The sequence below is a fragment of the Fistularia commersonii genome, chromosome 7 (assembly GCF_037954325.1).
Source record: "Fistularia commersonii isolate RoL2024-O1a breed Wild chromosome 7, RoL_Fcom_v1.0, whole genome shotgun sequence".
In the NCBI taxonomy this organism is placed as follows: domain Eukaryota; kingdom Metazoa; phylum Chordata; class Actinopteri; order Syngnathiformes; family Fistulariidae; genus Fistularia; species Fistularia commersonii.
Window position 1 is genome coordinate 3,854,217 of NC_141290.1, and position 27,412 is coordinate 3,881,628.

Sequence of the window (27,412 nt, forward strand, 5' to 3'; positions counted from 1 at the left end):
CCCTATGAGGATCAATAAAGTATATCTTATGTGATCTTACATTTACAGGACTGTCTCAGAAAATGAGAATATTGTGATAAAGTTCTTTATCTTCTGTAATGAAATTAAAAAAAAAAAAAGGTTTTATGATATTCTAATATTTTGAGATAGGATTTTTTAGTTTTCTTAAGCTATAAGCCATAATCAGCAATATTAAAATAATAAAAGGCTTGCAATATTTCAGTTGATTTTTAATGAATCCAGAATGTTTTGTTTTTGTAATTGCATTACAGAAGATAAAGAACTTTATCACAATAATCTCATTTTCTGAGACATCCCCACAGAGTTGCTCGTTTTTGGATTTCTAAACTCACTTATATTTCACAAGAATTGACTTTATAATGATCACAGACTGGAATGCCATCACATGTACACTATAACACACACACACACACACACACACACACGGGATGAATGTAAAATGTATTCATTATCCTCTTTCTCTGTATCTATCTGCTTCTTTGACAATATTTTTTATTTTCATTTTTTTTTTTTGTTGTTGTAGTCTGTTCCAGATCCACGTTGAAGTTGAAGTTAAAGTGCGCGTCTCTCGCTGTGCGGTGCTGTCGCACCGCCTGTGCGCGTCCCGCGGCGCATCATGTGATCCCGCCCGGCGGCCGCTTCTCCCGAGCGGCCCCGGCAGAGGAAGAGGAAGAGGAAGAGGAGGAGGAGGAGGAGAGAGAGGAAAGGTAGCAGCAGCAGCAGAAGTAGAAAGAGACGTCGAGGCGGACGGCGGGTCCAGGACGAGCGCCATGTCTTTGCGGGACGAGCTGCTGAAGGCCATCTGGCACGCATTCACCGCACTGGACGCCGACCGCAGCGGGAAAGTCTCCAAGTCGCAGCTCAAGGTAAACTCCATTTCCGGTGGCCGGAACTTTTTTTATTTTTATTTTTTTATAAACATTATTTAAAATGTATCTTACACATAAAGTTTATCCCTAGAGTTGGACTTTTTTTTTGGTTTTTAAATTTATTTTGTTAGCGACTGATGAGCGAGACCGGGGGGGTCAAGTATCGCGAGAGTGCGCGATATTTCACGGGGTGTTTACTCAAACAAGTGGCAGCTTGACGCGTGTTCACAACTCCCTTCAAATATAATAAATCCATTAAAAACGACTGAAAAAAAATGAATAAAAAGTTGTATTTTTTACGTCTTTATATTTCCCCCTCCCAGATTTTATATACATTTTTGATAATTATCTTCTACCTACTAATTTGAAGGATAAAAAATGGAAATATAGCATTTTCTCATTTTTAAGATATTTTCCTTCTTTACGCAGATTGTTGTTATTGATATGAAATAACGCAATTTTAATAATTATTTTATTTTCAAAGAATCTGGTGAAGTAATTGTAATTAAAATTAGCAGATATGTTACACACGCACACATAAGAATAAGAACAACTTTATTTATCCCGACGGAAATTGTTGTGCCAGAGTTTCAAGTAAAACATAACAATAATAAATAATAGTAGGAAATTGTATAAACAGTAAAAAAAAAAAAAAAAGGGGGGGGGGGGGTCAAATCAAAGCTATATATATGTATTGGACTTTCCTCTGTTAAAAAAACATTGAAATGACTAAAAAAGTAACTTCCATTCGCTAATAAATATATTTTAATACCATTGACAAATAAAAACAGAATAAGTACATTGTTTAATTTGAATTGTCCTCCTTATCATTTTCAAGAAATAAATTAAGAATTTACCCATGTGGTTCTCTCATATTTTATTTTTAGTTTTTACCCACTACTTGAATCTGTAATAATGTCAGGGAAAAAAATCAGTGTATTCTCACAGGAGATTATAAGTTAACAGAGATATTTGGAAAAAATATGTTAAAGCATATTGTAAAAAAAAAAATGATTTGAAAAAAGGTAATTTAAGCCTGCCTCTGCAGTGGTCCGATGTGCGTCGTCTTCCTGACGCACGACCGGTCTTGTTTAAATTGTACATTTGTGATAAATTCATGGATCTGAGTGGAGACGAACGTGTTCCTCCCACAGGTTCTGTCACACAACCTGTGCACGGTGATGAAGATCCCCCACGACCCGGTGGCGCTGGAGGAGCATTTTAAAGACGACGACGAGGGTCCCGTCTCCAACCAGGGCTACATGCCGTACCTCAACCGCTTCATCCTGGACAAGGTGGGTGGGGCGGCGGCTCCGGGTCCGAGGCTCGGAGGAGACGGCGGGGAAACGCTTGGATTTAAACGTCGGCGAGTTTGACTGGAGGCCTTGAATTCTCCAGAGGTGTGAATGAGTGAATCCGTGGTTTTTGTCTCCATGTGATAGTTTGGAAAAAAACAAAAAAAAAACCCGCACACTAAAAATATGCTCCGAAAAGCAAAGACGATTTATTTGAAATATAACTGAGCAACAAAAAAAAAAAAAAAAAAAAAAAAAGGCTCGTCTTTAGATGCTTGACAGAAATATATGTAAACAAATAAGTTATCGTGGCGGAGTTTTTAAAGAGAAGCATTTTTTTGGCGTGCGGGACTCTACTAATCTCTAACTCTACCATCCCAAACTGGACAGCAGATGTGTGTGTTTCTTTTCTTCACCTACGATACATGAATGAGTGAATTAATGGTTTAATGTCTCTATATAACAAGTGAATGAGTGGGTGTTTATCTTTGAATGCCTGTGAATGAGAGAACTCATAGTTTTATGTCTTTATATGAGCTGTGAATGAATGAATGACAAGCCAGTGAGTGAATTCATGATTTTATGTCTCTATATCACACGTGAACAAAAGGGTGAAAAGCTGTATATCTTTGAATGCGTGAGTCTATCAGAGGAACGACACTTGTTAAGATATTTCGGAGAAAAGCTCAGAGAAGCCGGACTGAGACGGTCGGGTCGGGATAGTGAATAAATCGGTGGAAAGATGCTGGAATCGGAGGTCGGGATCGAAGAGAAGATGGACGGACGCAGCGAGAGAAGATATGAAGTCAGTCGGTGTGAGAAAGGAGGATGAAAAAGGTTTGATGGAGAAGGTTGAAAAGCTGATGTTGTGTCTCTATGACATGAATAAGAAGGTGAATGGCTGCACATGAATGAGTAAAATGGTTATATATCTTTATATGACCTGTGAATGAGTGTATTTCTGGTTTTATGTCTCCAGATGACATAAGAATGAGTGAGTGAATAATGGCTGCTTTTTGATGTGTAAACAAAAGAGTGAGTGATTGTGTTTCTAGATTCGCTTCATCGTGTAAACTGTCCTTTCATACCGGCGTCTCATGAGCGTTTCCTGCCGCTCGCCATCTCCCGTCAGGCCTCCTCCTCCTCCACGCTGACTCATGGTCGGCTCCCCGAGCCCGCTGGAATTCCTCGTGTTGGCAATGGCTTGGATTTCTGCTGAGTCATGACAAGAACCGGTTACTCATTCTGTCCGTCAGACGGTTCGTTAACAGCGAGAGGTCACGGAAACCTGACGTTTACATCGAACGGCGCCGCTCCCGGGTCAGGAAGTACCACGGCAACCGTTGTCGAGAAAGTGACGTTCAGGCTGTTACGTCATGAACACACACACACACACACACACACGGATGAATCGAATGGAGAGGCGGGCGTTGGTCTCTGCATTCAACCTCCTCCTAAGGAAACTCCACCTGCTTGCACAAGGAAGCTCTGTGTGTGTGTGTGTGTGTGTGTGTGTGTGTGTGTGTGTGACGCATACTGTGGAGACACAGCTCTTTTGACACTCTCATGTCGTAAATAATCTCCGGAACAATGAGTAAGTCGGGTGGTTTGTATCATTTTTCAGCCAATATAAATATAGTACTTAGAATGGAAAATCAAAAGTAATCTATTACTTTATTCAGTTACTCTCTCTCTATATATAAATATATAGTATTATTAAAAGTACTTAATACATATAAAGGCTCGCTTGGCGACCCCTGAAAAAATAGGCACCATCACACTTTGTCTCCATTCTTCAGGCATCTTCTCACTCTCTAAGATCCTGTTGAATAATCTAGTCAGAAAATCTACGGCTGCCTCTCCGAGACACTTCCACACCTCCACAGGTACATCATCAGGACCAACTGCTTTTCCACTCGTCATCCTCTTCAATGCCTTCCTCACTTCACTTTTACTAATTTTTTGCAACTTTGTGGTCTAATAGTCACCTCTTCTACCTTTGCCTCTCTTTCATTTTCCACATTCATCAGCTCTTCAAAGTACTCTTTCCATCTTCCCATCACTCTTGTAGTATCTGTCAATACATTTCCCTCTCTGTCCTTAATCACCCGGACCTGTTGTACATCCTTTCCATCTTTATCTCTGTTTCGCCAACCTGTATAGATCATTCTCACCCTCCTTACTATCCAACCGAGCATACAAGTCATCATACGCCCTTTGTTTTGCCTTTGCTACCTCTATCTTTACCTTTCGCCGCATTATTGATTAATCAACAACGGGTGAAATAAAAAATTGTCAAAAAATTTAAAAATAAATAAATTGCTGTACGATACGTGTGTGTGTGTGTGAGTGTGTGTGTGTTCTATGGTAGGTAAAACTACTTGATGCAGATATTCTCCTCCTCACTGACTCAGTGATATTCAGTGACTGCAGCAGAAATAAACACACGTTAGAGTTAATGTGAAGACAAAGCATCTATTTGAGTGTGTGTTTGTATGTGCGTGTGTGTGTGTGTGTGTGTGTCTGAAGCCCTAACGCTGCTGTTGCTGAAGGTCCCGGACTAAGCACTCTGTGGTCAAGTGTAGCGTAACATTCCACTGAAACAAGTAGATCCTTTGTGACCCTGAAACACCTGTGTGTGTGTGTGTGTGTGTGTGTGTGTGACGAATACACCAGCTGCAGAGCTGACATACCATCACACTGCTGTGTTTACATTTATCTTTCGGCCTTGGGAGCTTGAGTGTGGTCACCAGATTAAGAATAGAGCGATAAAAACAAGAATACAAAGTGTCTTTTGGACTTTTATCCCGGCCTGTTGAAAAACAGCGTCTACATAAGAAGCGCCAGCGCGGCCAGAAAGAGTTCGTCTTCTTTCTTTCGCTATTTCTCGACCTTTTCTCCGTTTGTTTTTTTAATCCGCTCATTTTTAACCCCCAGTTGCTGAATTTCTTTTTGCTTTTTTATGGATTTCTTTTCTTTCTGCAGACAACTTGGAGTGAAACAGGCTCTCCCTATTCTTTTTAAAAACGTTTGTCTGGGAGCCTCCTAAACTTCCTGTTTAAAACAAAGTTACTTCCGCCCGCTGAACGGTCAAGCGACTTGGAAATAAAACTATTGTTATTGCCAAAAACAATAATCTTTGTTTTTAGAAATCAAAATAAAGGAAATAATCTTGGATTTGAAAGACTTCCTCGTCCAGTAGGCCTTTCCGGGTCGATCCTGTCGTTGACAGTTGGCGAGTAAAAAAAAAACAAAAAAAAAAAAACAAAAAAAAAAAACGATTAGTAATTCGGGGCCGTCAAGCTGATTGATTGGTTGATTGATTGATTTGATTGATTGAGCGAATAACAACCGCGGCCGTGGACTGATGTTGGGTCGTTACCGTGGCGACCCGATGGGCGGGGACGCTTTTCCGACGCCTCCGGATGGACGTTTTCAGGAGACTCGCTTGCAGAATGGCGTTCCATGTCGCCATGGCAACGCCCCCCCCTCCCCCCCCAATGAGCTCCATCTCCCGAGGAGCCTGTCCTGCTCTCTCATGGAAATGTGGGGTTTTCGGGGGGGAATCCGGTCTGAATCCCAATGAACGCTTGGCTGCAGAGGAGGAGAACCGACAAGCCCGCCATTGTCCTGGGAGAGAGAGAGAGAGAGAGAGAAAGACCGGGACAAAGAGATAGAAAGAGATAGAAAGAGAGAGAGAGAGGATAGTAAACTGGGTGAACATGATACAACATCTTCAGGCGGAGCTGCATTTTTATAAAACCCATCCCTGACTAACAAACAACCAGAAGAAAAGTCCAGCCGAGCCCCCAAACACCTTCCTCCTCCTCCTCCTCCTCCTCCTGCGAGACAAAAACCAAACCGGTGTTGTCATTCCTGGTTCTCCGTGTTCGTCCCCCATCTCTGCGTTGGGTTCTTTCTGGGTTTTTCCTTTCCAGAGATTTGAATGAGAGGGTGAAGATCAGGGAGTCCATCGGAGAGGGACGGCTATGTCAGATGTTCTGGAGATAGAAGTCAGACTGAGATGGTCCTGACGTGGAAAGAGAGGCTGAGATTGGAGCCGGCAGACCGGAGTGAAGGTCTGTGGATGGAGGGAAAGAGGACAGGAAGTTGGTTGATTGGCTGGAGGTGAGGAGTTTTCAAAACCGGTGAGAGGAATTGGAGAAGGGAGAGGAAGAAATAGCAGGTTTTAGATCATTTGATGAAGGATTTGACCTTTCCTGGGAGAAGCATCTGTACCAGGGACGTGCAAACCACGGCCACATCCGGCCCGTTGGTCTTTTTAATCCGGCCCGCCAAAGATTGGATCCATTGAAAATGATCGGATCAATGACTGCTGGAGCTCAAACAGGAGATTATTTCATTTTTGGAGCTACTTGAGAATTTTCCTGAGCTGAATGCAAAACATTGGTGTTGTGATTTAACCTTCGCTGTGGACGAACTGACACATGAATGAGCTGCACGTGAAGCTACAAGGGAAACACCTGTTTGTGCATGAAACGCAAGCGAACGTCTTCAAAACCAAGCCGGTTTTATTTTCAAAGCACATGTCAGACAATGTTAAGAGAAATGTCAGACGAGTCTGATATGTACTGTTAACAAATGTGTTTTTTTTTTTTTTTTTTTTTAAATATGTCAAATTTTAAAAGTCAACGCGGCCCCTGAGCCAAAACGTTCGCCCACCCCTGATCTACTGACATGTTTTTTTTCCTCCTGGTGGAAAAGACTGCGGGACGTGACCTGAGAAGCATGTTGCAAATGTGGAAAATCATTTTGGTTTGGAGTTAGAAGATGAGATCCTGCTTCTCTGACGGCTCCTAAGTCCATTTATCTGAACCCCCCCCTCCCCAAAAATGTCAGCGGACTTGACGTCGGGCTCCACGCCGTGTTCCAATTAGTCCCTAATTAGTGTTTGTGGATGTTTGGAGGGCCGAAGGCCAGCATCTTCCGCCTGCCAGGGGTCGCCATGGCGACGCCACTGTTCAACCAGATAGAAAAAAAAAACAGATTATGCCGCTTCAAGAGCTTCCTTTGCCTTTTCTCGGTGGAATTCGCTTTTTTTTTTTTTTTGTTTAAAACCAGGACTCCCCTGCCTTGTTTATGGAAGCGAAACACACTCAATATGCTTTTAACACACAACTCCAGCTTCGTTCTTTTTAATTTGTCATTCTAATAAATAGCAGTCGGTGTAAACAGACATCATTCTACCTCCACCCGAGGTATGAATCAGAATCAGAATAAACTTTATTTGTACACAAGGGGCAATTGTGGGCCCTCTGTTTAAGAACAGACTTAAAACCTTGCAGTTAGCAGCGCTAGGCTAGCCGCGAGGCATGCCGTCAACACCTTGGTGCTGGATATCCCATGATAAACTTCTCTCATTCCGCTCTTCCCATCCTGTCTGCACTCAATACATGATAGTAACGTCCTATCTTTTCCCGGATCCAAGAGCTCTGTGATTGGGAAGCTTCCCAGGGTCCCACAGAATCCCACCAACGCTTTGAATATTAGTTATCGTGCCAACTATTAGCATGTGAATGTTAGCGCTAATGTTATTGTTAGCGAGTGATTGTATCCCTACTGGTCAAGGCAGAAGACCACACATATTGAGCTGGGATTTGTCTGAGGTTTCTGGTCGGGAAGTCGTTTCCTCAGCTGTCGCCAGGTGGGGTAGGAGCTGGGTTACTCTCGATCATCTTAAAGAGCGGTGGTCCAGACCCGTTCCGCGTGGAAAGCATCATCGGACGACCCCATTGTTATTTGGCGTCATAGAACTGAAATCTGACTTGAGTTCCAACCAAAAACCCTTCGCCGGTAGAATTAAGAGGGGAATCAGGCATTATGGACGTTTGTCTGATTGTTGTCTTCCTGATAAGTGAGACCATCGTTGAAAAAAACCAAATGGGTGACGCGGCACGGCGAGCGTAACGGCAGGCTGCGTGACTGACTGCCTTCTCCGTGTTTCCCCACCCGTCGCAGGTGAAGGACAACTTCAACCGGCAGGACTTCAATCACATGTGCTGGACCCTGTGCTTCAGGAAGAACATGGATCCGAACCAGCTGCTCATCTCTAACGACGACGCCTTCAAGATCTGGTGCATCTTCAACTTCCTGTCTGAGGAGAGATACCCGCTGGTCATCGTCGCCGAGGAGGTCGGCGGCGTTTTACGCAAAATAAATGTTGGGGGAATTAAAACAGTACTTTTGTTTTTTTTCTGCCGAATCAGGTAACATTCAAATGTGACTCTTTTTTCTAAGGAAACCAGCTAGTGGATACTGAATATCTAACATCTTGTCCACGCTAGCAGGACCACGGGGGGGAGGTTTCTGTTTTCGGACAGAAACATGAACAGCGCGGCTCGAAAAATCGTCCGCCGCTGGAGAACAAAGGGGGAAGTCCTCTGCTTCCTCTTCTCTCGTGAGCGGCAAGAGTTTATGGCTGCTGTTAGCAAACATCGGCAGCTCACTTGTAGGAAGTTTGCGCGAACGTGCGACTCCGTTGGCCTTAGGACTCCAGCGGGTCAAAGATCGGGAGGGCTTGATGGATGAGGGGCTGTGTTTTAAAAAACAAACCAAAAAAAAAAAAAAAAGTTGACGTGTGTGTTTGTGTACTCACATGTGCAGATCGAGTACTTCCTGCGAAAGCTGACGGAGGCGATGGGCGGGAGCTGGGTGGAGGAGCGCTTCGAGGACTACAAGCTGCAGCTGAGCTCCAGGCAGCAGAGCCTGAGCGCCTGGGAGCTCATCAGCCTGGTGGGCTCGGGGCACTTCAGCAAGGGCATGGACCAGCAGGCTCTGTCCATGGGCATCAGCGAGGTCTACCAGGAGCTCATCCTGGACGTCCTCAAGCAGGTCAGATGGAAAACACTTGTGACCACATGAGATAATCCATTGAAGCACCTTGTGAGAATTAAAAGAACAACTATCTAAATATAAAAAAAACAGGCAACTCAGAGGGAACAATGTCTAAATGTGCAGTGGTCTGTGGGTGCACACCAAGAGGTGGATGCCAGGCGAGTGCTTCTCTGTGGAACTGCACTTATTGTGGCCATCTGTGGGCCCAAAAAGACTTGCTTCGTGCTCACGTTAGGGGTCTAAAGAGGTACGTCAAATTGCCAGTCATCACTGCCAACGTACCCCACTTGAGAGCTTTACATCGCCATGGTTGCAAAGAAATACATCCACAAGAGGGCAAAGTTCAAGCTTTACTTCCCAAGTAGAGGCCATTAAACACATGGTGGCATGTGGACGGAGAAGTTTACTTCTCTGTTCCTTGTACCGGTTGAGCCTACTGGGCGACACTGCCCCTCAACGTCTGGTGGTACTGCTCTGACTGGCTAATCATCCGCGAGCTCCCCGAAAACATACGGGAGGAGGCTCCATCTGAATGTCGATTTAATGTTGAGCACGAATGAGCCCTTAGACTGGAAAAAAGTCCAACGGTCCTGTCTTAACTTCTTAACTGGCACTGGACTATTTTCATTCTGACCGCTGAGATCAAAACTGGATGGTGGGAGTTTCCAGTCTTTCTTCTCGTGTTTTGTTTGTTTTTAAGAGTCATGTGACTCCCGGCAGCTGAACAGAGGTCAATCTGACACACACTGTTCACAATAACACCTAAAAACAAATGTATTGTGGTGAGTGAAATGATTCCACACATGAAGACAATGTCAGATTGCGATGACTCCACTCTGAGTTATTTCCCCACTACTTCATCTTGTTACCTCATAACTTTTCAAGAGGAGGAAGTTGAAGTGGAGAGAGTTGTGGAGCACAGAGGCTAATAGAATTAGCTTTATCTTCGGGGCTACTTATGATGTGCTATCATCTCCCCAGAATCCCAGTCAGTGGTTGGGCGAAGATGCTGCCAGTCTGTTGTGTTCTGGTGTTTGCACGCTTAGGCATACATGTCATGGTGCAAGGATGGTCTTTCCCTACACCCGCTGTAAGAAGAAGGTGTTGAAATGTTTGCCAGCAGCAGTTAAGGAAAAACAACTAGCTGCTGCAGTTGCTAGTAAGGAGGCTAGGCAAATTAAATGTTTAAAAAGTTAGACCGCTTATGTTCAAGCCAAACTCATGGCAGCTCGGTGTAGTTGGGGCTTGGCAGTTGATGGTTGACGCGAAGGAGCAGCAGGTTATCCCAGCAGATATAGTTGGTACCCGGCTACGGCCAGATGGTCTGGGGTGGAGAGGATAGTCCATTTTAGCAAACTTAGGGTCCCCTGGGAGGATCGAGTTGAGGAGATTTGTGAGCGCAAGCAAGCTGAGATGGCAGCAGATGCAGAGCAGTGAGGTTGGAGGCCTCAGCTGATACCTTTAGAGGTTGGCTGCCGTGGTTTTGTGGCAAGTCTGTCACTGCCCTACGGACTAAGTTGGGCATTCATGGACGGAACCTGAAACTTGCAACACTTTTCTGTTAGCAGAACTAGCAAGTGGGTGGTTGTGGTTAAGTTGGAAGCACAGTACCTAGGGAGGTTATCTGTTTGCTTGTAGATAGGCCATGTAGTTTGGAGGGGGGGAGCAGGTTTCCAGGGCGCTGGATTTTGCTGTCCTGTGGTGTCGTGGGCCTAACTTAACGAAACATCTGTGAAAGAAGGCGCCCACTTGCAAACCCAAATGACATGCTGCGGACTCCTGTTGGCTAGGAGAAGTAGCTAGTGATGGTATAGTGTTTGTTGGGTTGTTAGCTTGCTGGTTACTTGTCATTTGTTGTCGTGCTTGTTAGCCTCTTTACCATCAGTTGGGCTTCACGATTTGTTTTGCCTTAATTTTGGCACAAAAGACGGAAACATCTTGTCCTGTGTATGAATGAATGCCTTGTGCGCTGCGAAACATCCCCGTGGAGTGAATCTGGTGTTCTCCACCCGTCCACAGGGCTACATGATGAAGAAAGGCCACAAGAGGAAGAACTGGACGGAGCGCTGGTTCACGCTAAGGCCGACCTGCATCTCCTACTACGTTGGTGAGGACCAGGCGGAGAAGAAAGGGGACATCCTGCTGGACGGGAACTGCAGCGTGGAGGTCAGAACCTGCTGTCCAATCAGAGCCTTGGCTCAGATCTACCGGGATGGAGATATAAGAATAAGAACAACTTTATTTATCCTGAAGGAAATTGTTGTGCCCGACTTTCAAGTAAAACACAACAGTAATAAATAATAGTAGGAAGGAGGGAGAGTAAGAAATACAAATAAAACTATAAAGTGTCAAAGTCAAGGCTATAGAGTGTTTTAAGGTCTTAAAAAGTACAAAGATTTGAATATTCCCTTCGGCTGACGGAAGAGGAATTAAAAAGTTTTAAATTAAATTAAATGTAAATTAAAAAAACAATGAAAAAGAATTAAAAAGGAATTTAAAAAATTAAAAAGTAATTAAAAAAATATGATGAGTATCGTGCTCCCAGCTGTTTTTCTTTTCTTTTTTTTTTTGTTAATTCTGTTTTATTTTCTTATTTCCACTTGTCATCTCCGCCGGCAGCCTTTGCAAGACAAGGAAGGGAAGAAGTGTCTGTTTCTCATCAAGTCGTCAATGAAGAGCTTTGAGATCAGCGCGTCGGACAAGAAGAAGAAGCAGGAGTGGATCCAGGGTGAGCGGCTAAAAGTCATAAAAATAAAAGCAACAGAGAGCGAACGGTTACATGGCTGTATGTGTGACTGAGAGGGTGAATAGCTGATGCCTGAATATGATGTATGAATAACAAGGCGAATGGTTACGTCTCCATCTGATGTAAGGATGGTTGTATGTCTATGTAACGTGTGAATGAAAGAGAATATTTAATGCTTGTATCGACGAGTGAATGAGGGTGAATGGTTGAAGGCCTCCATGTGATGCGTGAATAAGAGGGTGAATATATTTACCGTAATTTCCTGACTATTGGGCGCACCTCAATATAAGCCGCACCGGCTAGCGGATCGCTATCTCTGGCTTCCTCCTGCGCACTGACACCGTCAAAGTCGTCTTCTTCGGTGTCGGAGTTGAACGGACTCAGAATTTCCCGGTGATTTCATCGGTCCGATGTGACGAGGAGAAACGTTTTAGCGGCGTGAAGCTCGTTAGCGCCCCCCATCCAAAGTCCATATATTAGCCGCATCGTTGTTTACGTGAAAATAGTCGCGGCTTATCGTCCGGAAATTACGGTATGTCCCTATATGACGTGTGAATGAGAGGATGAACGAAAATATACCCCGCTAATCGCACAAAGCCCCCAACACCCCGAAAAAAAAAAAAAAAAGAAATGAATGTATGTACAGGACTGTCTCAGAAAATTAGAATATTGTGATAAAGTTCTTTGTCTTCTGTAATGCAATTAAAAAAAAACAACAACTTTTTCATGATATTCTAATATTTTGAGATAGGATTTTTTTTTTTAGTTTTCTTAAGATGTAAGCCATAATCAGCAATATCAAAATAATAAAAGGGTTGCAATATTTCAGTTGATTTGTAATGAATCCATGATTTGTATGACATTTTTGTTTTTGTAATTGCATTACAGAAGATAAAGAACTTTATCACAATGTTCTAATTTTCTGAGACAGTCCTGTATGTATATGGTTGTGAGATGGCTATTTGGTAGAGTGGTCACTTCTGACTTTCGACGACTGGTACTCCGGATCTTCGGTTACTGAATTGCACTTTGGATAAAAGCGTCTGCCAAACGAGTGTAATGTAATGTAATAATGAGTATTTTTATCTCTATGTGATGCGTGAATGAGAGGGTGGGGGAATATTTATGTATGTCTCTATGGGATGTATGAGTAAGAGGGTGAATGGTTGTGTCTCTATATGACATGTGAATGAGATTGAATATTTTTAGGTCTCCATCTGGAGTGTGAATGGTTGCATGTCTCTATCTGTGGTGTGAATGACAAAGTGCATATTTTATAATGCGTAACATACGCAAATAATGCATATATTGTAATAGCAACGCCTGCTTTACCCACCCTTTCAACACAGTTATTCAGACAAATGAAGGGCTCCGGATAAATTGTTCTATACTTATGGGAACCAAAACGTGGTGTTTCATCCCGGCAGCCATTCAGACGTGCGTGTCGCTGCTGCGCCAGGGCCGCGTGGCGCCGCACTTCGAGTCCCGGTACAAGCGGCGGGAGCTGCGCTTACGGCAGCAGGCCGACCAGGAGGAGCTGACGCAGAAGATGACGGAGCTGCAGGCGGCCAACGAGGCCAAACAGCTGGAGCTGGAGGACATGAGGAAGGTGAGAGGAGACAGAAAACACACACACACACACACACACACACACACACACACACACACACACACACGGAGGTCAGGTCTGGACTGTGACCTTGAGGTTTGCTGGTTGCTGATATGAACTTCACTATCCGACCGCTCCTCTGAACTCCAAACTCTGAACTCTCTGACGTTTTCCACATTCCTGTCAATCTTATTGGGATGCGTTTCTTGTGAATACTGAAATGTAAAAGTACCGTCTGTGAATGTCGTCATGGAAACATAATGGACAAATGCGTTTTTTTTTTTTTTTAAATCTTAAAAATAAATAAAAAAATCTGAATGAAATATACTGCTCAAAAAAAATATAAAGGGAACCCCTAAACACCACAATGTAACTCCAAGTTAATCACACTTCTGTGAAATCAAACTGTGAAATCACAGATTCTTTTTAACTCTTTTTAAGACATTAAATCAAAGCTGGATCAGCCTGTAGTGTGTTTTTCCACTTTCATTTTGAGTGAGTCTCCAAATCAAGACCTCAATAGGTTAATTCATTTGATTTCCATTGATGATTTTTGTGATTTTTGCAGTCAGAGGTGTTTTTTTTCAGTCCCCAAATGTTGATATCTGTACATATGTAAAAATTTTAAAAAGTAGCGGTGTCTCGGGTCAGTTCTCGAAAAGTAGTGAAGAGAATTTTATAATGCTAAAAGGACTCATCAAGAGGTGCAAAAAAAACAAAAAACAAACAAAAAAAAAAGGGTCGATCATTCTCTTCTCTTTGAAAAATGTTCCCACAATAACATTTGTGAAAACATATTCTCGATAAGCATCTGAGGAAGAGCTTATTTTTTGTTTGAAACGTCATGCATGCGAGAATAAGTGTTTTGTATTATATGTAAAATAAATCCTCTTTTCTTTTTGGGGCATTTTTCTGGTGCGCACATTTTTTCCAACCTCTTTTTCTTTGATCTAGCACCCATCCTTAACTGGGCAACGGATGTGTGTGTGTTTTCTTTTCTAGATTTTGTTTGTCAGCACATTCAACAATGTAAAAAATTAAAGTATTTAAGAATATTTCATTAATACAAATCTAGGATGTATTATTTTAAGTGTTTCATTTATTTTTTTTTGAGCAGTGTATATTCCATCTGATACTCAGTGTCTGATACCAGCGTGGTTACATTGCAACCACTAAAACAATATTTCCCCATCGGCGTCTCTGAACGTAGAATCGCAATTGGCTGTAATATCCTTAAAAGCCTCGACCAGGAAGTGTCTTTTCTGGGGCTGAAATGCCCAAACTGTGGGGGGCACTTCCTGTTTTTTTTTTTTGCAAGGCAGACACGCGTTGTGTTTTTCACGGTGGACAACACACTTCAGACGTCTGGCTGACTCTTGTGTGTCGTGTTGGTTTCGGGTAAATATCCGGGAGGAGCGCGAAGGAAACAATCGTTATTTGCATTTTCGCTGGTTTCGACAAATCAAACTTGAAACACGAGTGTTGTTGCAGTTCTGGAATTCCTTGATCACATGGATCCAGGAAGTCGAGCTAACTTCCTTGAGTTTTTTTTTTTTTTTTTTCCTGGCTTTCCTATTGATTAAATCTTGGTTGGCTTGGAGGTTTCACGTGCGAGTATAACATGACGCTCCGCCGGCAGTGGTTTTGGTCGCACGTGACCGGCCTCCGCTCAAGTGAGTCACAGGGCCCACTGCCAGCCGCTGAATACCCACAATAGATGGGCTCTGCCCTGCAGAACTCCTGCTAATGAATATTCTGACGGAGGAATGCGGAATCCAGACGCTATTATCTCCATCCAACATGTTTTTCTTGTTACTCTCCCTGGGTTGTCTAAATGGCTGGTATCCCCTCTCTCTTTCCCATGTGCGACGCTTCCTGTTCGCGTCGGGCGTCGACACGGAGCGTCGTCACGACCGCGTTGGCTCGAGAAAGACGTTTTTGACGTTATATTTACGCACACACACACACACACATGCAACAGAGGCCCCGGAAGGAAGCATTTGCATGGATTTAAATAAACGACATATTAATTAACATGAATCTCTCGCGAGTGACCCTATTTTGCTGTCGCCACTCGTTATTTTCAGTAGATTCAAACACTTCCGGTGTGAAATAAAATTAAATATTTAAAAATCAAATGATGAAATAAAGAAAATGTACCTTTATGTCATTTTAAAGAAATGGTTAAATCATGGATTTGTTTCCACTTTTGACTGTAGGTGGAATATAATCCCAAGGTTGATTGGAAAAGCACTTTAAATCTTAGCTACTCGTGTCATTTTGTTTTTTTAAATCGCTAAATTTAAACTACAATCTGGGAAATAAAGCCTTCTTTGTTCGCATGGTTTGAACAATGATTTAAATCCGTTGTTCCACAATATGGCCTGGCAGGACTCCAACAGGGTGCTGCGGGACAACTGGTGTCACCATCACTCTGGCGGTTGTGCAACATATCCACTCACAGTGAAGCGCGCACACACACACCCACACCCACACACACCCACACACACCCACACACACACACAGCCAGCCTGTCTCTCCTCTGAATGCACAAACATCTGCCATTGAGGTGCAAGTCTCCCGTTTCACGTAGTTGCCCGCATGAATGCACAATGCGCACGCATACAGTTTATCTAGTCAAACACACACGCAAACACACTTGGGGTCAGGGGGGTTAAACACACACACACACACATACACACACACACACACAATGGTGTCTCCGTGTCTCACACTGTCTTGTTACAAGCACTGGATTGTCTCACCCTGAGGACAAAAGTGATTCGTCCTGAGAACTCCCTACCCTGAAACCCCCCCTTTACCCGCCTCCGAGTGGTTCAAGCGTGCCACGACTCAGCAAATCTGCGCTTCGGCAATTCAACCCCCTTCCGATGTTTGGACGCCGTCTGGCCGTCGCTCGTTGGAAATATCTTTAATGCCTTGAAGCGTGCAACGAGCAGCATGCCTTAAAATCAGCAGGAAAAAAAAAAACAAAACATCATAACCATTGAAAGTGCCCTACATCCATTCTCAGTTCCCTGTTCTCTGTATCTGGATAAATATTATTTTCATTAACGTTCCTGTTTCTTTACAACCTGGCGGGGTAACCCATCTCGTGCCCAGGCTCTGGAGGAAGCGGCGGCGAACGCAGCGGAAGAAGAGCGCAGGCGGCTCCACACTCAGACGGAGCTCCAGGACCGCTACAGGGTGGATCTGGAGAAAGAGAAAATGGTATTGCAGCTTAATGCACGATAAACTGCATGGAAAATGAATAATAATAATTCCACATTTTATGTAAGGTGCCTTATTTGACACTCTGCAGACAGAGTTTAAGAAACAATAACAAAATGAAAGCAAAAAAAGTGGTTAAAAACAAAAAAAAAAAGCAAAAATGATACATAGAGGGAATATTAAAAACCAGAGATTAACAGATTAATAATTGTAGATTAATTTGTAGTTAACAGTTAAGACAATTTATATTTCATTGTATTTCTTATTCTTCCTCCTTTCTACTATTATCTATTACTGTTATGTTTTTACTTGAAACTCTGGCACAACAATTTCCTTCAGGATAAATAAAGTTGTTCTCATCTCATAATAGGAGACTGAAATCACCTCACTACGTAGGGTGTCTCCAAGGTGTGCACGTGTGGACATTGGCACAAACCATGATCACACTTTTTTTTTAAAAGAATAACTAATCCACAACTGATGGATAAACCAACCTATAAATTGCCAGTATCAGTGAAATCCTAACCCCCAGAAGAATGATTACTTTTTTTTTTACATATCTGTAGATACTGGATATTTTTGAAGGAATGACTGTTTTTATAAGCGACTAACAGATTTATTTATAATCTCCATACCAACCCATATCAAAGGACATTTTATATTTGTATGGTGTTTTTGCTCGCCTTCGCCGTGCAACTAACTGCCTGCGGCTCCGAGCAGGTGCGGCAGCAGATGGAGGAGCAGGTGGCCAAGAAGTCCAGCGAGCTGGAGCAGTACCTGCAGAGGGTCCGGGAGCTGGAGGACATGTACCGGCAGCTGGAGGAGGCGCTGGAGGACGAGAGACGGGCGCGCCAGGATGAGGAGACGGTCCGGAAACTGCAGGCGCGGTCAGTAAACGCCACCCTGGGGGAGATGGCTCATTCATTTTCCAGTTTCTATAAATGCACTTCTGCTTTACGGCGCTCGCAAACACGACACGTGCTGGAAAAGCCCTGAGCTGTCGCGGGTGATCGACTTGTTTTCGGCTTAAAAAGGCACCGAAAGGTATACGACAATTTTGAGCGAGTGTTAATTCGGCTTCGGTTACTCTCTGGGAATGTCAGAAAGTTATACTTAAATTCATAAGGACTAACATTATACACTATATGGCCAAAAGTATTTGCTCACCCATCCAAATAATCAGATGTTCCACCCACTTCTATGGCTGCAGCAGTATAAAATCAAGCACCTAGGCATGTTTTTAAAAACATTTGTGAAAGAATGGCTCGCTCTCAGGAGCTCGGTGAATTCCAGCGTGGAACTGTGACAGGATGTCACCTGTGCGACAAATCCAGTCGTGAAATTTCCTCCGCGCTCCTAAATGTTCCCCGGTCAACGGTCGGCTGTATTGAGAGAGCATGGAAGTGTTCGGGAACAACAGCAAGTAAGCTACGAAGCAGAAGGCCACGTAAACTGACGGAGCGGGGTCAGGGGTCAGAGGTCAGGGGTCAGGGGATACTGAGGCGGATCGTGCAAAGAGGTCACCAACTTTCTGCTGAGTTTCCGAGCTTCGTGTGGCCTTCAGATTAGCTCCAGAGCGGCGCGCAGAGCTTCATGGAATGGGTTTCCATGGCTGAGCAGCTGCGTCCAAGCCACACATCACCAAGTGCAATGCAAAGCGTGGGATGCAGTGGTGTAAAAGCACGGCGCCACTGGATTCTAGAGCAGTGGAGACGAGTTCTCTGGAGTGACGAAACTCACTTCTCCGTCCTGCAATCTGATGGACGAGTCTGGGTTTGGCGGTTTCCAGGAGAGCGGTACTTGTATGACGACATTGTGCCAAGTGTGAAGTTTGGCGGAGGGGGGATTATGGTTGTTTTTCAGGAGCTGGGCTTGGCCTCTTAGTTCCAGTGAAAGGAACTCTGAAAGCTTCATTTTGGACAATTCCACGCTCCCAACTTTTGGGAAACAGTTTGGAGCTGCCCATTCTTTTTTCTAACATGACTGTGCACAAAGTAAGATCTGGAAGAATGGTCAAAAATGCCCATGAACGCACTCCTGAACCTTGTAGACATCCTTCCTAGAAGAGTTGAAGCTGCAAAAGGTGGACCTACGTCATATTGAACCTCATGGATTGGGAATGGGATGTCACTTAAGTTCATATGCGAGTCAAGGCAGGTGAGCGAATACTTTTGGCCGTAGAGTGTATGTTTTTCTATCAGCTCAATATCAGCATCTTTCTTTGAATTTTACTATCATTCGCATCCGACCACATTTTCTTTCAGACTTTGAGGTTATTTTTAAGGGAATATTTTGAAGAAAATTTAATTTTTTTTTTTTTTTTTACTGTTATGCGTTTTTTTCAGTCTTTTTTTGACAGATTTAATTTCTACGGCGCCAAATCACAACAGCCGTCTGAGACAGAGGGAGGGACAGCCATGAAGATTAAAAAGTGCTAATAGCGCTGACAATTTCATGCTAATGATAGATATGATAAATCGTAAACAAAACAGTCCTAAAAATAAAACCCTCATCTTTTAAAGCAGCAGTCCCCAACCTTTTTTGTACTAGGGACCAGTTTTATGCTTGAAAATGTTTCCGCGGAAGGTTAGCGGCGCGGGGGTTCAAATAATAAAATTTTTTGTGAGTTTGCAGTGTTTAATCTGAATTCAATGATTAAACATTATATCAGACGATTCCAATATTAAGTGTGGCAGAAAGGGTGAAGGCGGAAATAATCCTTTTTCAAAATGAGATCCAGATGGTCTGACGAAAAAACTATCATTCTTACCAAGAAAGATTTTGATCCGCGGACCAGTATCGGCTCGGGGGATGAGTGGATTAATAGACATTGACCTGCCACGGATGTAAAATGATGCGTTCGAAGTGGACAAAAACAATAAATGTGTGTATATTAAAACATATCCAGACAGCTTAAGTATCCAGGTAGTATTAATTATTGACCTTTTAAGTTTTGGCCGAATAAGATCTCCTACAAGGAAATACATGCAAAACTCAACCGGCGGTTTCTTGTTTTCGGTTTTGAAGGCCGATAATGAACCTCTGGTTCCTTCTATCCAGCCGGCCCCCTTCCCCGCCGCTTCCTTCCTCTCTGCTGATGTCTACTTTCCACCTCACGTTCGACGCTCGTCGTCCGAGGCTCAGACGTGAGGAGCGGACAGGATCGCGGAGGGAACACTTCCTCTACGTCTCGTGGACATTGTTCACGCTGTACAAACTCTGCTGCGTGTATCATTTCTACTCGACCAAGCGGTGCGATACAGATTTAGCAACATGTTTTCAGCTTCGACCCACTGGTTTCCCCTGCGAAGGGCATCAATTGTGTTGTTCAATAATACAAACAATATATACTCGCTACAAAAAGGGGCATTTATTTTTAGTTTCCTCGGATGGGTGCGTGTTGTAGCTCTGCGGCACCACCTGCTGGTACAAAACACTTTGCGTGCCCCTCTTGGGAAATATTAAATTTATCTTTCCAAATAAAACGCTTTAAATTGTACATGTCGGTGACACCTTGACGGGTAAAAATATATTTCATGAATTGGCAGAGGAGCCGATGCGGGCAACATTAAATCCTCATTTCTGTCATAACAACAACAACTTGGAGCAGCACATGCTTTCTTGCAGATTTTTAAATAAATTTACGCAAGTTAATTTCAAAACAGTTCAAGAAGAGTGTTTGCATTTATTACCTGGCCGCCAGGTTTTGCAGCAGAAGTTTGCTCCACGCTGCAAACAATCCAATTACTTCATGACGCGGGATGCCGTTTTCCCTGCCGGTTCCCAGATACGGACGGAGGATCATATAAAAAAGCCGACAAATTTTCCCGCTTGGGAATATCTTATTGTGCAAAATGAAAACGACCGCTATCGGACAGGAGTGAGGCACATCCTCGCTTATATTAATGTTCAAACTGTGACAAGAGCTTCACAGAGCAGAGTGTTTGGAGCGGAGGAGAAAGGGAATTTGCCCGAACCCTGTTGGGTAACTTTACCGTGTTTGTGCATGTTCAACCGAGCAGGTTACTGGAGGAGGAGGCGACGAAGAGGGCGGAGCTGGAGCAGATCCACCTGCGGCAACAGCAGGCCATCTCGGAGACCGAGGCGGAGAAGCAGGAGCTGGAAAAGGAGCGCCTTGCCAAGGAGAACGCTCTGCAGGCCGCCATGGTGCAGCTGGAGGCACTGGAGCAGGAAAGGCAGGGGGCGCTGGAGCAATACCAGGTCGGCCTGCGCCGTCGTCTCCTAGCAACACTGGTTCTCGCAAGTCTTGATTGATAGTTCCTTTATTTTTATAACTCTGGAAATTCCCCAATCAACACTGATTTTTAACAAGTGAGGCAGACATGCTGTGTCTCGTGTAATTTCCCCCTGTACTTGAGGTAAATCAACCATTTTGAAAACTAGGGTCTGAGAATCGTGGCCTGTAATATCCCTGTTAAGAGGCAGTGGTGACAAATGTGAAGGCCAGACGGAATTCACAATCTTTAAAATCGAACTTCTGTCGAAAATCCTATCTAGTAATTTGAATAAATCAATCAAAAGCACTTTTAGCAAAACATGACATACTTACATTGATATTTTACTGTCATCTTCCCTGCAAAAAAAACGTCTTGTCTTGCAACTTGAGATAAAAAGTCATCAAATAACTGTTCAGCTTATTCTTGACATTGCAATTAATTTCATAATCTAATTTGAATCCCTATAATCCATGAAAAGAAACATGAAATGTGGGTCAATTGGCGTTTACTGCTTCAAGTTTTAATGAGGTAGTACCTTCTTTAGCCACATGGTGTCACTATAGAGCTGCTGGATGGGAGCTGGAGCGATAAACAGCAGAAAATCCTGGAATTAAAAGGTTCTGGTTATCCGGGGGATAAGAGTGAATGACAATTTGCAGCTGTTCATAAATAAAGACAAAAAAAAAAAAAATCATTGTCACCACTCTGTTTTTCTGTGCTCTCTTCGTTGCGAGGCAGACCGTGATGAGGAAGCTGGAGGACGCGTCCAACAACACCAAGGCGTGGAAACACAAAGTGGCCGAGCACGAGGGCTTGTTACGGCTCATTCAGCCAGGTAATGCCGGCCGGGGGTCAGGGGAGGGAGATCCAGATCTCAATTGGGGGAAAAAAAACCTTTCTTTTACCATTTACTTCTCATAAATTCTGTGTTTACACAAGGACGTGTCATTACATATTGATGTAATTAGGCAACCAGGTCAGAGCCAATAAAGAAAAGGTGTTGCGCCGGGGAGCGGCATTTTGAATAATACAAGAGCAAAACAACAAAACGGAAAACACATTGCTCCAAAAATCACGTCTTAAGATAATTTTAGACGCATTTTGAGTTGTCATCAAAGATGTCAATTGGAGGGGGCACCACCCAGGAAAGAATAATTTACAATGCGCAATGGAGGCCTTTTTGCGTGATTATGTCCTTGTTTCTGTTCCTATGGTAACCAATCAGCACGATAACCCTGCACAGTTTACATGGGGAAAATAAACAACCTCCTTGATGAGCGATGTATGAAGTAGATTAGTTTGTTCGGTTTGATAGAAAACATGATCCTGAGTTGTTTTTTTTTTTTTTCTTTTTTAAAGGTTAATTATCAATTAGGAATCGCTCTTTTCTGTCTCTGCATTGCTAAATGTGCATTAAAAACACGCTTCTGGAAAGCAGTCTTTTTTTTCCCGCATTAAAACCCCGCCTGGCGGGGATACGGCAGCATCGCGAGGGGTTAATGATCAGGCGTGTTTATCCCGTCAGTACGGGGTAGGGAGCTATTTAAGAAACCCGGTGCTCCTGTTCTTCTTTTTGTCTCCCCATGTCAGGGGAGACATCATGCTGAGGGAAGATGATGGGGTAAATTAAGGTCGAGCCATGGCAGGTTCAATACGGAACCTTGGTGTTGCTGCAGCCGTTTTGTATAAACGCTACGATTCGGGTTTTAATTAATCCTCCCGAAGCTAGCCTTTAGCTGCGTCGAAGCAGCAAATTGCCATCAAGCCAGATTCTATTTCTACGACATTCCATCTAGGACTGCGCTCTTTAAGATCATCTTCAGAAACCCAAGATCCACTCTTGTGCTGGCATTCGGCGACAGCGGCAAGGAAATGACCGGGTTAGAAAAGACCTGGAGGCCTCGAGGATGCTAACGGTGTAGCTGTTGACACGTGAAGTGAACACACGTGCAGCAGACCGATCGATCGGGGCGTTGCAGTGAGATTTGTTTTGATTTGAAGTTCTTGTGTCGCTCCATCAGCCTATCTGTAATTTTATAGGTGATTATTTGGATCATTGGTTGAAGTGATACTTCGAAATGGGCTGTTTCAACATGACTCAGTGCTTTTGCACTTCGTACAGTGGCCTTAAAATAATCCCTCGTTTACAAATGACATCACGTTAAGAAATCCTTGTAAAATCAGTGCCGACGTCGTTAAACGCCCGTCTTTTTTTTATTCAATCCGTCCTAATAACCACGGTTTGTTACATCAATGACACGCACATGAGGGGACACATTTCTGTCATTCAAAAACCTCATCTGTATTTTTAAAGTTTGAAATGGACAGTACGTGCCCGGGCCCAGGGCTGGGATGGAGGTTTTTTTTTTGGCTGTCAAACTTTATAACTTGATAGCAGTAAAATATTTTTCTCCCCCCAAAGGACTCCTCCATGAATGAATTTAATGGTGCATTTTTTCCGATTTCCAAGTCAAGTTCATTAGTAAAAATTAGTTTCGGATGAACAACATCTGTTTTGATCCCTGAGACTCCCACGTCGCGTCCCTGCCAACTATGCGGAGTCATTTCCCTCGAAGATGGCTCGGAAAACAAACAGCATCATGATAGACCACGGCGAAGTCCTTTTGATGAATTATATAAGGTCTGATATGTACCTAATGACGTCGGTCTCAGCTCTTTCACAAGCACGCGGATCAATTTCCTGTGCTTTCTGTAGGCGTGATCTTGGATCTTTTGGGGCTATTTTAACTTTGGAACACAGCAAGAAGCTCCTTGGTTAAATTCTGATAGGTGGGCCTCTGTGAGCCCCAAAAACATGCAGGAGGTTCATCTGGAGACCCCAAATTGCCCAGAAGTGCCCAGAATATGTCTCTTCATCAGGTGTGAATGACAGAGTGAATGATTGTCTCTATATGACATTGTGAATGAGAGGGTGAATTTCCCATATGGGGATCAATAAAGTATATCTTATCTAAATCTGTCTCTACACGAGTTTACGTAAGAGGGTGAATGGTTGCGTGTCTCTATATCACGTGTGAATGAGAGTGAATGATTGTCTCTATCGGACATTGTGAATGGTAGCGTGTCTATATGACGTGTGTGACGGACCGTACATGGTCCAGACCTCCGTGGCTGAAGGACAGCCCTGTTTGTTTTGCGTGCAGACGGCAGAGCTGGGCAGATGGGGTGGAGGTGCTTAACTTTTCGTAATGTTCCTTGCGGTGGACGGGTCTCTTCAGTGGCAAAAAGGTGCCGTCAAGGAAAAAGGGGCTATTTGTTGCGTTCCGGCCTGAATTGGGCCAGTCTGACATCACGATGGAGACGACCCATTCAAGCCTCCCCGTTCCATCCCTTTATACATCTTTGAAATGTGTTACATTTTAGTATCCTTGGTGGCAGGCTGCTGGTTAAGTGTTACTCAACCATCCATTTAATACTTCATAGCCTTTTATGTGGTTGTTTTGGGTTTTTGGGGATTATGTGTTCTCCCTTTCATGTGCTAATGGTGCTAATGGTGTGCTAGTCAGATGGTTGATCTGATCTTGTCGAGATCTTGCTGCTATTTGTGTTCATTTTTGAAACTGGTATTTGATTTTGTCCGGTGTGTTTACCCTTGCTGCTTAGTTGTTCTCCTTGCATATCGGAGACTTAGCACATTTTGTTTCTGGGATATGGTGACAGTTTGATCTGGGTTTTCTCTCCTCTGGCACTGCATTTTTGTCCTGATCCAGCATCGGCTAGCAGTGCCCGCTCGCCCATCCTGTCGCGTGTGAATGTGTCTCTATGAGTATATGTGAGAGTGAATGGTTGCATGTCTCTTAATGGTTGAATGGTTAAATGCCACCGTTTGTAGTCCCTGTAAGTGAACCCTGCTTCTCTGAAGGGACAGTCTCCGGAGATCTCTCAACCCTGACCACATGATAAGCAGTAGAGATAATGACTTTTTTCAAATAGGTGTTTGCAAGGCTTTAAAATGCATAGTTAATGATATGTTGTCACCGCTGATGCCCTGTGGTTGCTGCGGGTGAAGAGACAATGAAATCTATCCTACCTCTCACCCTTTAACAACTCTGCTCTCCAGGCTCCAAGGGGCAGAAGCTGATCACAAACTGGGGCCCGGCCGCCTTCTCCGACGCCGAGCTCAGTCTGAGGGAGAAGAAGTGGCAGGAAATGAAGAACCAGGTGGCTGAAGCCCAGTAGAGCCACCGCCACCTCCGAGAGCGTCGGCCGGATCACGGCGTCTGTGATGAGACACACACACACACACCGCCGCCGGCTCTCAGCGAAGAGAGAGTTTTCAGGGGTTCGGGACATGAAATTCACTAGTATCATTCTGGAGAAGTGATGTGGCATAAAGAAATGCATTTCCTGTTTCCCTGTAGCCACCCAGATGTTTTCAAACCAGTCTTGGCACTGGTTCTTTAACCCACACTGGCTAGATCTGTTTTTATTTTATTATTTTTTAAACACACGCACAACTATTGAAATAAAGTACAAAGACCTGTTAACCCCATAGAGACACTGGACTAAAGACCCTAATTGGTTTGGTTCGAGTGTTTTTCTACCTTCTGTTTACGCCTGCGGTCGCCGTTGCGTTGGGATAAGTCACTCACATTCAGAGTTTTTCCACACCAGCCTCTCCTCGGTAGACTGGTCACTGTCCGGTAACTGCGGGGGTTGTCCTGCAAGGCATTTCCTTTGGATTCGCTGTCCTTCTTCCTGTCTCGTGCCTTTTTAGAGGACGGCCATGTTGGCGTGAACGCTGCAGTGAAGAGGTCACTGTTGGACATTTTCGCCAGGCGGAGTGCACTCTGACACAAACACAGGGCGGCGTGGGTGTCTTCCTTTGTTATTAAACAATAAGCCAGGATTTCGAGCAAGGGTCTCGTATTCACACGGCCTCCTCCTTCCTGGGAACTGCCCCAGCACATGCACGACACCTTGGACCTTAACATTATTTCAAGAAAGTCATAATTTTGAAAATCTCACCCTGGGGTATCGGAGACTCGTCTGAGACCGCTTTTGGAGAAATTGACCAAAAGCAAAACAGTGAATAATGACCCTAAATATGTCAATTGAAGATCTGAGCCCGCCAACGACCGAAGCATGTTCGGAACGTCCCACGTTAGCGCACCGTGGGTGCCTGTGGACGCAATTTTGGCGCCCTCTGGTGGATGTGGGCGACCCGAGCAGCGAGAGTTCAGACCTGAGGAGGAGGTCGTGGAGGCGCGAGGGGAATGTAGATGCAGACGAACTGACCAATTGGGTGTATTGTGCCGCCGGATTCGTTGCAATTGGACGAGTCGACGTTTAATCGTCAAAAAAACCAGAAAGTTTTGCATTCTAGCTGTGAAACTCCGGTGTCAGCCGGCTGTGCAGGGGGTTCATGAGAAACCACTTCATGGCATTTCTTTTTCGGGTTCAGGGTATCAGAACTATGATAAGGCAAGTTACTTTCCTGCGTCTGTCTCTGCTGTAAGCATTAAAGCTTGTATTATATTAAAAAATAGTGTTTTGTTAATATTTTAACAATGCAATCATTGTTTTGCTGTTACTTGTGAAGGCCATGGCAGCGCTGCACGAGTGGGACCCGTCTAACGTTAAAAAACTGATGATAATGGAATTACCCCCCCCCCCCATTATGCTTAATTTTAATCAAATTTGTTTCTCCACGATTCTTCTGACCTCACAATCTAAAAATCTGTGGCCTAAATATCATGGGATTTTGATCAGAAATAAGGTGTTACGCTAACTGCTGAGTATGTGTGCTGCCTTGTACTGTAACCACTTGAGACTTTGGACACTGTAACGTGTGAATGTTGTACTTTTATATATATATATATATATATATATATATATATATATATATATATATAACAATAAAACTCAAAAAGAAAATCTCTCATAAGTCATTCGTCTGTGTTCCGTCTGCAAGCAATTTAATTTTTTTTTCATGAAGGTGTACCGGCTGAATTGTTTTTTGAAGCAACAGCGAGGCGTGCACGTTTTGACATCCTGGTTATTTACGGATTATTTTGTAGCACCTGATTACACACACAAGAAACATGTTCAAAATGTCATTTTTTTTTCCCTTTTTCTTTTTGCTCCTGGATGTTTGCCCCTGACTACAAATTGCAAAATTGCTTGTTTTCATGCAGTTCATTGATTTCCAGATAATTTTATGCAGATACGGAATTAATTACTTGGCAGGTTTTCGTGCATTTTATTTTGATAGTATTTTTTTCCCCCAATTTTTTCATAATTTGTCACAGCTTAGCTGACCCGGGCTTTGATTATATAATCTAGAATATTTAGTTTTCCCCATCAGTGCCCAAACACCTGTTAGTTTTCCACTCTCTGGCCTCGCTTTTGCTGAAAGTTCATTCATTAGCTTTACCCCTTGTCTGCTCGGAGGCAAGGATCATCCTAGATCACTTGCATGTCACTCACAGAACCACCCATTGAGACAAACAACCATTCACACATTTATTCATTCAGTCATTGGTGGGTTGCAACCTGGGCCGGTCGTCGGTAGCTCACCGGGCCAA

At 43.7% G+C, this 27,412-nt stretch overlaps 1 protein-coding gene and 1 long non-coding RNA gene across 3 annotated transcripts; one reads left to right on the forward strand and one right to left on the reverse strand.

Moving 5' to 3' along the window:
- The first annotated feature begins 651 nt into the window (after window positions 1-651).
- Window positions 652-26,762, forward strand: swap70b (switching B cell complex subunit SWAP70b). The gene is made up of 12 exons (XM_086149225.1): window positions 652-887; window positions 2,045-2,185; window positions 8,165-8,338; window positions 8,810-9,037; window positions 11,060-11,206; window positions 11,660-11,768; window positions 13,214-13,395; window positions 16,519-16,626; window positions 17,347-17,513; window positions 20,649-20,847; window positions 21,603-21,699; window positions 24,946-26,762. The coding sequence occupies exons 1-12, from the start codon at window positions 792-794 to the stop codon at window positions 25,062-25,064; spliced, it is 1,767 nt and encodes a 588-aa protein (XP_086005351.1). The 5' UTR covers window positions 652-791; the 3' UTR covers window positions 25,065-26,762.
- On the reverse strand, window positions 1,050-11,084 carry LOC147232398 (uncharacterized). Of its 2 annotated transcripts, XR_015106352.1 has the most exons (5): window positions 10,652-11,084; window positions 8,802-9,085; window positions 5,568-6,266; window positions 3,274-3,397; window positions 1,050-2,319 (listed from the first exon to the last, which is right to left on the reverse strand). It is a non-coding gene; the product is annotated as an uncharacterized LOC147232398 (long non-coding RNA). The 2 variants fall into 2 exon arrangements; XR_015106351.1 differs by lacking the exon at window positions 10,652-11,084 and having other exon boundaries at window positions 8,802-10,641.
- Window positions 26,763-27,412: the final 650 nt, after the last annotated feature.